The sequence below is a fragment of the Hyperoodon ampullatus genome (assembly GCF_949752795.1).
Source record: "Hyperoodon ampullatus genome assembly, chromosome: 11".
Taxonomy (NCBI): Eukaryota; Metazoa; Chordata; class Mammalia; order Artiodactyla; family Ziphiidae; genus Hyperoodon; species Hyperoodon ampullatus.
Window position 1 is genome coordinate 80,798,774 of NC_136924.1, and position 13,566 is coordinate 80,812,339.

Consider the following 13,566-nt stretch of genomic DNA (forward strand, 5'->3'; position numbering starts at 1 on the left):
TAGCTTGCTGGTCGTTGAGTGAAGCTGGGTGCTGGTGTTGAGATGGAGATCTCTGGGAGATTTTCGCCGTTTGATATTACGTGGAGCTGGGAGGTCTCTCGTGGACCAGGGTCCTGAAGTTGGCTTTCCCACCTCAGAGGCACAGCACTGACTCTTGGCTGCAGCACCAACAGCCTTTCATCCACACGGCTCAGAATAAAAGGGAGAAAAAGTAGAAAGAAAGAAAGAAGATAAAAGAAAATAAAACAAAGTAAGATAAAATAAAGTTATTAAAATAAAAAATAATTATCAAGAAAAAAATTTTTTTTAATTAAAAAAATACAAAAAAAAAAAAAACCCTGGATGGATAGAACCCTAGGACAAATGGTGAAAGCAAAGCTATACAGAGAAAATCTCACACAGAAAAATACACATACACACTCACAAAAAGAAGAAAAGGGGAAAAAGTAATAAATCTTTCTCTCAATTCCACCTCCTCAATTTGGGATGATTTGTTTTCTATTCAGGTATTCCACAGATGCAGGTACATCAAGTTGATTGTGGAGATTTAATCCGCTGCTCGTGAGGCTGCTGGGAGAGATTTCCCTTTCTCTTGTTTGTTCGCACAGCTCCCGGGGCTCAGCTTTGGATTTGGCCCCGCCTCTGCTTGTAGGTCGTTGGAGGGCGTCTGTTCTTCGCTCAGACAGGACGGGGTTAAAGGAGCCGCTGATTCGGGGGCTCCGGCTCACTCAGCCCGGCGGGGAGGGAGGGGTACGGATGCTGGGCGAGCATGGAGCATGCGGCGGCAGAGGCCGGCGTGACGTTGCACCACCCTGAGGCGCGCCGTGCGTTCTTCCCGGGAAGTTGTCCCTGGATCCCGGGACTCTGGCGGTGGCGGGCTGCACAGGCTCCCGGGAGGGGCGGTGTTGATAGTGACCTGTGCTTGCACACCGCCTTCTTGGTGGCGGCGGCAGCAGCCCTAGCGTCTCATGCCCGTCTCTGGGGTCCGTGCTGTTAGCCGTGGCTTGCGGCCGTCTCTGGAGCTCCTTTAAGCAGCGCTCTTAATCCCCTCTCCTCGAGCACCAGTAAACAAAGAGGCAAGAAAAAGTGTCTTGCCTCTTGGGCAGGTCCAGACTTTTCCCCGGACTCCCTCCTGGCCAGCCGTGGTGCACTAACCCCTACAGGCTGTGTTCACGCCGCCAACCCCAGTCCTCTCCCTGGGATCCGACCGAAACCCGAGCCTCAGCTCCCAGCCCCGCCCGCCCCGGCGGGTTAGCAGACAAGCCTCTCGGGCTGGTGAGTGCAGGTCGCCACCGATCCTCCGTGCGGGAATCTCTCCCCTTTGCCCCTCCGCACCCCTGTTGTTGTGCTCCTGTTTTTTTTTTTTTTTATTATTATGTTTTGAATTCTTAACTTGTCCTAACTAATTAGAAAAGCTGACCTTTCCCTCACAGCAGTTTTTAAAATTTAAATATTACGTTGTGACATTCTCAGGACTCTGCCTTTCACGTTCAGTGTTACAGCCTGAAGTCGGATATTGTGGAGGTTTGGGTTTGCTTTCTCTTGACCCAATGTGACTTCCTGTTTCTAAGAAAACAATTTTAAAGACTCTTAAAAGGAATTTCTTGCATGCTTGGCAGCTCCTGTAAAACCACATTTTAGTAAGCCAGTGTGAATGAAGTATATTAAAAAAATCAAAGAAAGAGCCATATTGCTTGATCAAATTAGCATTTTTGTTTTGTGGAAATTGGATCTCATAGAAAAATCCAGTGATTTAGGAAGTGTCTGCTTTTGTAATCAGATAAACCAAGAACCAAAAGTTTCATCTTGATTTGTTTAATCATCCTAGTTCAAGGGGACAGTTGGTCACGAATCGGGGTTTACTTTGTGCTGGAGTGAATGCATACTAGTGAATCCGATTAATATGTTTTTTTTTTTAAAAAACCAAAGTCACAACTGGGGCATCTCTCTTCAAATGAGCTCACAAATTTGGAACTAATTCACATGCATTGTCACAATATTCTGGAGAAAACCCCTGTTACTTCCATCACTTAGTCAATGGAAAAAATGAACATCAGTGAGTCTTTTGCTAGTTAGATATTACTCTCTGCAGGAGATTCACACCTCCTGGCTCTCAGGTCAGAGATTCAGCTTCTCTCGGAATTGTCCTAGAAATTGGCTTCTCGTGAATATTTTAATAGGGGCGTGTTTTTGTAACTAGATAGGTACTTTATTCATTTGAGTAATGTTTGCTAAATACTCACTATGTGGTAGGCACCTTTCTAGAGGCAGACAGTATGGTGAGGAATAAGTCAGGGAAAGTCCCTGATTTTATTCATCTATTAAGCACTTGTATAAGGGCTTACTCTATGCCAGCAACTGTACTAGGTACTTTACAGATATTAAATCATTTAATCCTCCTAACAATGCTGTGGGGTGGGTACTCTTATCCTTGTTTTGCAGGTGTAAAGAAGGAGGCTCAAAGTCACCTGGCTGGGAAGTGACCGAGCCAGGGTTGAACACAGGATGAGTGGTCATTCTGTAAGCCTGATCTCATAAGCTTACACATTCCTTATAAAAACAAAACAGGGCTTCCCTGGTGGCGCAGTGGTTGAGAATCTGCCTGCCAATGCAGGGGACACGGGTTCGAGCCCTGGTCTAGGAAGATCCCACATGCCACGGAGCAACTACGCCCGTGAGCCACAATTACTGAGCCTGCGCGTCTGGAGCCTGTGTTCCGCAACAAGAGAGGCCGCGATAGTGAGAGGCCTGCGCACCGCGATGAAGAGTGGCCCCCGCTTGCCACAACTAGAGAAAGCCCTCGCACAGAAACAAAGACCCAACACAGCCATAAATAAATAAATAAAAATTAAAAAAAAAAAAACAAAAAAAAAACAAACAAAAAAAACAAAACAAAACAACACACACGCACACACACAAGAACATAAAAACTATGGGCAGTCTGACCACTGTTAATGTTTTGGTGTCTCTGTTCCAGTCCTCATCATATGTGTCTGTGTAGAGGGGTGTGTGTGTGTGTGTGTGTGTGTGTGTGTGTGTGTGTGTGTTTAAATGTATACAATATCTTATTGATTGGTTCCCACTTATTTTCACAACATATTATACATGTTTTGCAGGCCAGTGCATTTAAAAAATAGAATTGTAACTAGCTCTACAGTGTTCCGTGGTTTGTCTATATCATGATTTCTCTAACCAGTTTCCTACCACTTAACAATGTTTCTTAATTTTGTATTTCATAAACCCTGATTTAATTCATGTCCTTGTAACCAAATCTTTTTACAAATCCATGACTCTTCAAACATTTCTGAGTGAAGAACGGTATTAAAACTCTGTAAATATTTATGCGGTCTCCACGTGCAGTCGGCGCTTTGTGAATATGACGATGTCAACATGCGAACATGCTTTTCCTTCCAGGCTAGTGGATGACAGATGTGTGGTGCACCCAGAGGCAGGGGACCTCGCCAACCCTCCCAAGAAGTTCCGAGGTAAGAAAGAGATGCTTCCTTTGTATTATGTGATCTAACTGGTGGTACTTTTGTGTCTTAAAATAAGGAATGTTAGAACTTTATTCAGCGTGAAACTTTCAAATAGAAATATGTCCACTGAAAATTCTTTCAAAAATATCCCCATCATTTTTCTTCTTTTACACGTTGAAGGGTTGGTACTGAAAGAATAGTTTCAAGTTTTGTTTTGCTGGACAATAGTCTGTGTGTTGAAAGGAAATCTGGGTAATCAACTGTGGGAGACCACTTTTCAAACCAGTAAATACAGCCAAATGATATGTATTTATATATTTCCATGAGAGTTGTACTATAAATGTTAGTGTTTCATTATCAGCTCTTTAATTTATCTTTGTAAAATCTCCAGGATGGTGATGCTGGTGTGTTAGCTTAGCTTTTAAAATGTCACTTTGGCTGGTATATAATAACTACCAATTGTCTTAGAACTCCCTTGTAGGTATAATTTTAGAGAGAGTATCATACTGTCAACTGAGAAATTGTTCATAGTAGGAGACTGATTATGACTGTTACAAGAGAAGGATTAATGGAACTTGCAGAGAATCACAGACAACTAAAACCAGTAATTAAGAGCTTGTGCAAATCAATTTCATAGTTTGTGTATACTTATAATAATAATTTAAAAACAGCTTTCATTTTGAACATACTGTGGAAGCATTCCTCCTCACAATGATGAAAAGCAGGTTTAATAAGGGATACAGATCTGGAGAGAGAGTCAAAGGGATTTGCTAGAGCCCCAGACCCAACTCAGGATGTGCTCTCCCAGCAGTGGGGAAGGGAGATGCCTAATGTTTGGTACATGTTTCCCATGTTTCACTTTCTGTGACAGGCACTTTCTACACAGTTCTTATTATAAGAATATGCAAGAATATTGCATTTTCATCTTGCAGAGAGAGTGACGAGGACAGTAAATGTCCTTCGAGTGGAATTGGTCACTTTTTTAAAAAAATTAATTAATTAATTAATTTATTTTTGGCTGTGTTGGGTCTTTGTTGCTGCACGTGGGATTTCTCTAGTTGCAGCAAGTGGGGGCTACTCTTCGTTGCGGTGCGTGGGCTTCTCATTGCGGTGGCCTCTCTTGTTGCAGAGCATGGGCTCTAGGTGCACGGGCTCAGTAGTTGTGGCTTACGGGCTCAGTAGTTGTGGCTCACGGGCTCTAGAGCACAGGCTCAGTAGTTGTGGCGCATGGGCTTAGTTGCTCCGTGGCATGTGGGATCTTCCCGGACCAGGGCTCGAACCCGTGTCCCCTGTATTGGCAGGTGGATTCTTACCCACTGCACCACGAGGGAAGTCCCGAAATTGGTCACTTTGAATAAGTGATCCAGATGTCTCCCTAGGTGGAGAAATTAGCAGAAAGAAGGCTGTGGGAGATACACCACCCATTAGAAGCACCCATAACAGTGCTCAGTGGGGACACTCCCCCAGCCCTGGGCACGTGAGGTGTTCTCAACCATACACAGTCCCCACCGAGGATGGACTCACAGTAGAATTACATGAAGGAGAGTCAGCAGTTGTGGCAAACAAGATGCGAAGTGCTCCGGGACACCTTGCCAGACACTGTGCCATAAGTGTGTGGAAATGATTTCAGAGACAGAAGAGGCTAGAGGAGCCTAATGGAAGAATGGACAATATGAAAAGGAAGACACAGGTTCTAAAGAGCATGAACTAGCTATTATATAAAGATGAGGAGACAGTGTTATGGAAAAGAGAGCTGAGGAAATTACCCAGAATGCAGTGCAGAGGAAAGTTTGAACAAGTCATGAAAAGCTTGGAGGAGGGACTGAGAAGATCCAGCAGCATCTAATCGAATTCTAGAAGGAGAGGCTGGAGCGCGTGAGAATGAGGCAACATGTAAAGAGATACGGGCGAGAACCTTCCTAAATTGTAGAAAACCACTGTTCCTCAGGTGGAAGAGACACAGAGTTCAGAGTAGGGATGATAAGCAAATCCAGATCCACAGACACTCCTTTGTGAACTGTAGGATGATAAAGATAAAAAGTTTTAAAAGCGAACTGGGACAACAAATCGGCATTTGTAACAGAAAAAAAGCTTGGGGTTCGGGTTTTAACTGCACTTTTCATCTGGCTGGCTGTGTCATCTTAAGTAGGTCACCCAACCACTTAACGTCTCAGAGGACATCTGTCATTGGCTGCTGAGACCAGGGCTGTATAAAAACAAGAATAATCTTACCACACAAGGCTTTGTGAGGCTTGGAATCTTTCCAGAGAATAAATGTAAAAGTGTTTTAAGTCATTATACAAATGGTAGCTAACTTATAATGGAAAGGCATAATGTATTTCCTTTAAACATATTTGACTCTGCTCTTGCATTATAACCTCTTCAAGGGAAGGATTTTATTTATTTTTTTGTGTGTTTCCCAGGCACAGAGGTTTGCCCACAGTAGACATCCCAAAAAAAAAAAAAAAAAAATAGCCATTAGATGCTTGTGGGTGGGAGACCCAAACTTTCCCTGGGATCATGTGAAACAACTTGGTTCCCAGGGGTGCTTCACGCTTCACGGCCACGAGCTTGGGTAGCCTTATTCCTCTGTCAGTCAGGGGAGGTTAATCTTCAAAGATAAACCTTCAGGTTTTGTGGCTGCCTTTTTTCTTTTAGATATTTTATTGTATCTGAGGGAACTCTGCAGTAACAGCTCTGTACCCAGTAGGTAATTATACACAGATACTTGGTGTCATATGATTCAGCGGGCGCTGGTTCAAAGTATGAATCACTCAGGTGCTCCGTCTGCCCCTGGAAGGCTGGCTTTTCCTGTAATCTGATACTTTAGGTCATTGTCCTTGCTCGTTTGCTCTCATTTTCTACCTCTGGTTTAAGACTAAGCCATTTGTCTCACTCCACTCATCATTGGAGAAGGAGGGTATTTTCCTGTTGGAGATTCAAGATTCCCTTTTATCTTAAAGCTCCGACTCTTCTCTGATTCTTGGAAGCCCATCCTGATGGAGCCCCGGAGAAGGATTCCCTGAGATGGGCTTGTCTCTGCCCTGACCTTCACACTGCTCGGCAGCCATAAGCAAACCTTGTTTTCCCAAATGCTGTATCCTTTCTCATACCTTGTGTTTTTGCAGCTTCACTCTTCTCTTCCTGAGTGTATTTCTCCTGTTTCCTTTGGCTGTAAAAGCCATCACTTTTTCATAGATTTGCTTTCCAAGATCACCACTCCTGCATTTCCAGACTCCTCTGCTACGTTTCCAGAGCACCCTCCTTTCTTGTTACTTTTCAGATAATGTGAAGAAACTATAGTGTATCAGCAACTGTACTTCAGCTGCACCTCGGTTCCTCTTGCCTCAGCCAAACGATGTTCTGAAATTAATTTGAAAAGATTTTTATTTTTCATACTCACTTTATGATTTGTTCAAGTGAATCATAAAATCTTAGAGCTTCTAGGCAATTAAAAGTAAATCTAGGGCTTCCCTGGTGGCGCAGTGGTTGAGAGTCCGCCTGCCGATGCAGGGGACACGGGTTCGTGCCCCGGTCCGGGAAGATCCCACATGCCGCGGAGTGGCTGGGCCCGTGAGCCATGGCCGCTGAGCCTGCGCGTCCGGAGCCTGTGCTCCGCAATGGGAGAGGCCACAACAGTGAGAGGCCCCCATACCAAAAACGAAAAAAAAAAAAAAAGTAAATCTAGTACAGTTCCCCACTTTTTTGAATGAGGAGCCAGAGTTTGAAAGAGGTTAACATGTCTCCTCAATACACAAAATTGTACGAGAAGTGCTCCTTTGACTGTGTCCTGTGTCCCACTGCCTCTCATGAACAGAGGAAATGAAGTTCTAACAAACAAACAACTTCCCAAGGGTTATTTAAAACCTGGCAGATGGAGAGCTATTTTCAGTAGAAACCACACAATCGGAATAGTATTAACCGAAGCACATTGGCTTTCTCTTAAGTGAGTGCAAAATTCTTTTCATGATCAAATATCCTCTCATTTTTAAAGATCAAATTTAAACTTTGGAATACATTTTTATTTATTTATTTATAAATATTTATTTATTTTATTTATTTATTGTGGCTGCGCTGGGTCTTAGTTGAGGCATGCGGGCTTCTTAGTTGTGGCATGCATGTGGGATCTAGTTTCCCGACCAGGGATCGAACCTAGGCCCCCTGCATTGGGAGTGCGCCGTCTTACCCACTGGACCACCAGGGAAGTCCCTGGAATACAGTTAGATGTAAGAGGAGTCGTAAAGGTAGTATAGAGACTTCCCTTCCAGCCAGTTTCCCCTATGTTAGCATCTTACATAACCATGGTACATTTGTCAACACCAAGAAATTACCATTTATACATTACTATTGACTAAATTCCAGGCTTCCTTCGCATGTCACCAGTTTTCCATTGTCCTTTCCCCATCCTCATCCCATCCAGGATCCCTCGTGCTGTTAGTCATCATGGCTCCTTAGTCTCCTCTGGCCTGGGACACTTTCTTAGTCTTTCCTTGTTTTTTTTTACTTGATACTTTTTGATACTTTTGAAGGGTACTGGCCAGGTATTTTGTAGAATGTCCCTTGGTTTGGGTCTGGCTGATGTTTTTGTCATGGTTAGAGTGGGGCTTAGGTTTTGAGAAGGAATAGCACTGAGGTTAACTGCCTTTTTCCTTGCCTTGTACAGGGGCACGTGTTATCAACACGATTTATCACTGGTCCTGTTTGTTGATATACAATTTAACCCTCTTTCCCCACACTAAATTATAGCAGTTATTTTTGTTGACTTTATATTCTTTTCATTTTTCTTTTTTTTTCTCCTAGTTCTTTTATGCACGTACGTCTCCCCCTGTTCTCTAGAAAACCCTGGTGTAGATTTTTCCAAAAGTTTGTGCATATTAATACGTGTGCATTTTCTATTAGGAGGAGAAACTGATCTAAATCAAAACAAGGGAGGTTTGTGTGTCCTTTTATTACCATCAGGGTGATAAAATGCAGAAGTAATGCAGAACCCAGGGGGCCACTCCCCAGGAGGGCTGAGGGAAGCAGAGACAGCTTCTTTTCTTGGTTGATTAGATAATTCACAGCCTTGGGCCATTTGGTCTTGAAATTTCCAACTCTGAGACTCTGTGGTCATTTGATACGTGACTGTTTCCTAATCCGCTAAGCCTACCAAGTGGCTGCTTCTGGAAAGCAAAAAGTCATTCTGAGGCAATAAGTTAGAATGCTTCAGGAGCTAAAACAGAGACTTTCTCTGCTGTGCGGTGCCACACGAAAGCAGGTAGTGAGTTTCAGGGACTTGGGAGAACACTGACAAGACCATTTCTTTAACTCAGTTCCTTCTCTGCATATAATTCTGGGAAGTCGTCTTGAAGGCTGGCACTCTCACCTTTTGGCTCTACTCATGGAGGTTATACACTTAAAAGTATCTGCGAAAAAGCCATCCAGCTAGGTAGTAGCTTTGGCTTTTTATGTAGTTGAATATGTCAGTCTTGTCTAGCACAGTAGTTCTCTGGTATGAGCCAATTATAAATACTTCCTCTACCAGCTTAACAATTGCTTTATTGTATTTCTTCAGATTTGATGTTAGTGTAAATTTTTTGGGATGAAGACTGAAACTGTTTCAGATTTGAAGTTACTACCATTTATCGAGCATTTAATACATGCTACACTGGGCTCAGGGCTTCCTGTGCATTAATGTTTAGTCATCACAATAACCCTATAAAGTAGAAATTGTTGCTATCCCAATTTTGCAGTTGGACAGTTCAGTATAAAGAAAGTATACAACCGTTTTAAGGTCGCTGAGCTTATTAGTGGTAGAGTTGGGAATCAAAACAAGTTTGTCTGACTCCAGAGCTGTTTGTTTTTAACCACTGTACCATACTGTCTATTGAATAATGCCCTCCTGTAAATTCTACCTGATGGTCCAGTAAAGCCACATAGATTCCATCTAATCCCTCTTCCACACAGTGGAGCTTTAAGTATTTATTTAGAACGATTATATTCCTGTAGATCTTTTCTTCTCCGGTCTTAATTAAAAAAAATTCTTTCACCTGTTGCCAGCTACAGATTCTTCAGTGATTTCTCTAGTCTTCATCACACTGCTGTGTTTGGTTTCTGGTGAGGCTCCTGTTTGTCAAATTAATTCTTAGCAGTGTAGAAAGAACTGAACAGAGTACATTTGGGTGCAGTCTGATGAGACTCTCCCTCTTTTTTGGATGCCACACTTGCAGCCCAAGCGTCCTGAGTAGGACTCCCTAACTCACCTGCAGCTGTTAGTCGACCCAAACTCCTGAGGTTTTTTCATTCGCATCTCTGGACCCTTGTTTCCCTCCTCGTGTGCTACATAATTGGTATTTCGGAACCAAGCGGAGAATTGGCTACTTTCATCTTTTTAGCGTTGGTCCTTGTTCTAACCTGCCAAGCTTCCTCTCTCTCTCTCTTTTTCGATCTTAACTCTCATCCACGTTATTTATTCAAATGCCCAGCCTCATGACATCTTGAAATTTAAGTGGATAAAAGGGATATGTGTGATACTCTCCTTTCATGTGTTCTTCTAGTGTGATTGGATGTATCGGAAGAGAAATAGATTAGGAGTGTGTTAGTTGGAGCATCTACACATTTGACCCTGGAAGATGCGGATGGAGGGAATTACTTTGGGAGATGGTCCTGGGAAGCATGAGTGAGGGAATGAAGGAGAGTCAGCCTCATGGAATGAAAGTCAGTAAAGTGTGAATAAGGCCCGCCACTGTGGCAGCTGGAACTCAGTCCTGCAGGGCCCTCGGAGAAACCAGGAGGAACGTGCTTCAGAATCTCCTACCCAAGGGCGGAAAGGCTGGGACCAGCTTCCATCCTCTGTGGGTTGAGTTGTCACCCCCTTCCACACAGACATCTGGATTGCTCCTGCTTGCAGCTGAGCAAGTTCTTCAAGTGTCAGGGAAGCCCTCATGAGGACAAGAGGAGAGATGTGGGAGCTTGAGCTTGGAACCTGCCCACAGGCTGGGATCTACTGTGGTGTCAGTGAACTTGGGTCTGAGGACGCGGTCACAGTACTGTGCGTGCTCAGAATTTGCACTCGTTTCTTTAGTTGAAAGACCTGCAATTAGACTGCCAAGTGTTTGAGGGCAAGACTGTGTTCTGTTGAGTTACCAAGATCAAGAACAGTATTTTCAATATCACTGGGGCTGACTTAATTTTTGTTGAATTAATAAATAAATGTTTTTCTAGAAAAAAATTATAATTCTTAAAGGCAATATAATTTCAGTTCTTTTGTCACATGCTTTTTTTGGAGGTCTTAATACTACCTAGCATGTAACATAGTTGTTAGCTGATTACTTCATTTATGAGAAAGCAATGTATAGACCTGTTATAGTATTACAGTTTTGTATTCTAGGCCTCTAAATTTCAGCTCATTGGTATTAAATGTGCATTCTAACATATAAATCTGTAGTGTGAATAGCAGAAGAGGAAAACTTCTACATGAGTTACGTGAAGTTCTTTTAGGTTGTAGCGTTTTGTGGTTTGCTGCTACTCAGAGAAGTTTAGAAAATTGCAGTGGATTTCCAAGCCAGAAATTACAAAATTTATTAACAAATGTCTTTAAAATTCTCCAGTTCAATGTCACTGCTCTGTTGATTCTGTGTATTTATGGTAAGTCATCATATTAAGAACCTTCCACAGCTTATTATTAAACTCTTAAGTGGCAGTGGAAATTGGGTAATAAGTTTATTCTTTTCAGTGAGGTTTCAGAGAAGGCCCAAAGGATGAAATGAAAACAGATTGCTTTGCTTCTTTGCTTCTTCTATTGAAGCTAGTCAGGATTGTAAAAGGGCTCGTACTTTAAAATACCTTAGTCTCTATTGGAGGGGAGTTGCTGTGGTTATGAATGGTCAAATAAGACTACTTCGGAATTCTAATCAACTGCTGTTTAGGGCTGCCCTCATACAATTAATTGAGTATCTAAAATATATATGTGCTGTATGAACTTTGATTGATTTGTGGCTTTGACTTGTGAAGTTTAATGTTCTCCTTGAAGAGTGAAAAGTAATGGGCAGAAAATTAACACTTGTGATGTACGTGGTTTAGTGGTGTTAGAACAACTCCCTTGCTCTGATCGTGTATCCATGGGCCGATTTTCCTGAGCTGGGGGCTTGTGTGTAAAAATCTTCCTTCTAATATTGTGTATGAAGTTAAATATGTGTCTAAATTTTTTGCAAGTACTGAATAAATGCCTTTTGTCTGTGAACACTTTAACTTAATAACCAAGATGGCTCTTTCTAAGAATAGAAAGTCCTAAATATTGGAATTCTTAACTTTGAGTGCTTTTGATGGCCTTTAACCATGTTACCTTACTTAATTCTTAATAGCCCCATTTTACAAATTTGGAAACTACACTGTAGAGAAGTAAAGTAACATGCTCAAGGTCACACAGCTGGTAGGTGGTGAGGCGGGCTTATTTGAAGCTGGTGTTTTCACACTGTAAGGTCTTGATAAATTTAGTAGAGATTTATTGGTTATCCACTCTGTGCAGTGTAGTGTGTGAACTAAGGTACTAAGGTTCAAAAGAATCAGAAACGAATGCTGCTCTCAAGGAATTTATAATCTACTGAGGGAGATAAGATGTGTTTATAAATAATTGTAACCCAAGGTAGACAATGATAAGGGGTAAATAAAAAGTTGTGGTAAAGGTATGGTGGGAAGATGGAGATTTTTTTTTTTTTTTGTGGTACGCGGGCCTCTCACTGCTGTGGCCTCTCGCATCGCGGAGCACAGGCTCCGGACACGTAGGCCCAGCGGCCATGGCCCACGGGCCCAGCCGCTCCGCGGCATGCGGGATCCTCCCGGTCCGGGGCACGAACCTGTGTTCCCTGCATCGGCAGGCGGACTCTCAACCACTGAGCCACCAGGGAAGCCCAGAAGATGGAGATTTTAATTTCCTGTTTTGGGAGATGAGAAAAGCTTCTTAATTAAGATAGCAATTGACCTGTAACTTGAAAGACTGGTGCCTGCAGGGAAGGGGCATCTAGGCTTTTCAGGCCTAGTATTCACCTTTTCATGAAAGTAGCTCCTAGGATAATGATTGGTACGCAGAGTTAAATTGCATTTCCCTTTTAAACAGTAACAGAATGTTTGGTATTTTTTCAAGTACAGTACTGAGGTGAAAGTGCCAAGCCATTACCCCAATAAATTTGGTCTTCTGCAGGAGATAGACAAGTAAAGCAATGATAACTAAATGTGACCAGGGCTACTCTGTTACCACTGAGACTAATCATTGACATTTATTTAGTCCTTACTATATGTCAGGTGATGTCTGCAATGCTTTACATTCTATTAATCCATTTAATCCTTATGCAACCCTAAGTGGTATATATTTTTATTAAGATATTATTATTAGCTGCATGCACTAGATAAGGTGCTGTAACAGAAATAAAACAACAACAACAAAAACCAATGGCTTATATAAGATAGAAGTTTATTTCTCTTTCACTTAATAGTTCCTAGATGAGTAATCCAGAACCATCTTGCCACTTTACTCTCTTCAACATGTGGTTTCCAAAGTTGCTTCAATAGTTACTACTTCTCAGTCAGTAGAAAGGGAGCAAGAGGAATCCAGAGCAAGTAGCTTCTTCTTTAAGGAGGACTTCTGGAATTGCATATATTACTCCTACTCATATGTCATAGTCACATAGTATATTGGGTTGAATGGCTGTCTGCCGAAAGATAAGTCCATGTCCTAACACCTAGACACTGTGAATGTTACTTTCATAGGAAAAAGAGACTTTGCAAATGTAATTAAGTTAAAGATCTTGAAATGAGATCACCCTTGATTACCCAGGTGGGCCCCAAATCCAATGACAAATGACTTTATAAGAGACAAAAGAGGGGGAGACACACACATAGAGGAGAGACCTTGTGAAGACAGAGACAGAGAATGGAGTTATGTGGCCACAGGCCAAGGAACACCAGGAGCCACCAGAAGCTGGAAGAGGCAAGAGAGGATTCTCTCCTAGAGCCTTCAGAGGGAACACGGCCCTGCCGACACCTTGACTTTGGACTTTGGTCTTTGAGAACTACAGGAGAATAAATGTCTGTTGTTTTAAGCCACGAAGTTTGG

The 13,566-nt window shown here is 42.5% G+C and overlaps 1 protein-coding gene across 2 annotated transcripts in view; it reads left to right on the forward strand.

Moving 5' to 3' along the window:
• The window catches only part of ITPR2 (inositol 1,4,5-trisphosphate receptor type 2), a gene marked incomplete at its 3' end in the record, with an annotated part of 533,638 nt that overhangs the window by 44,025 nt on the left and 476,047 nt on the right, over positions 1-13,566 (forward strand). For both annotated transcript variants that reach the window (XM_079715959.1, XM_079715960.1), the window contains exon 2: positions 3,415-3,485. In XM_079715959.1, coding sequence (XP_079572085.1) covers positions 3,415-3,485 — 71 coding nt within the window. The remainder of the gene's footprint in view (positions 1-3,414; positions 3,486-13,566) is intronic.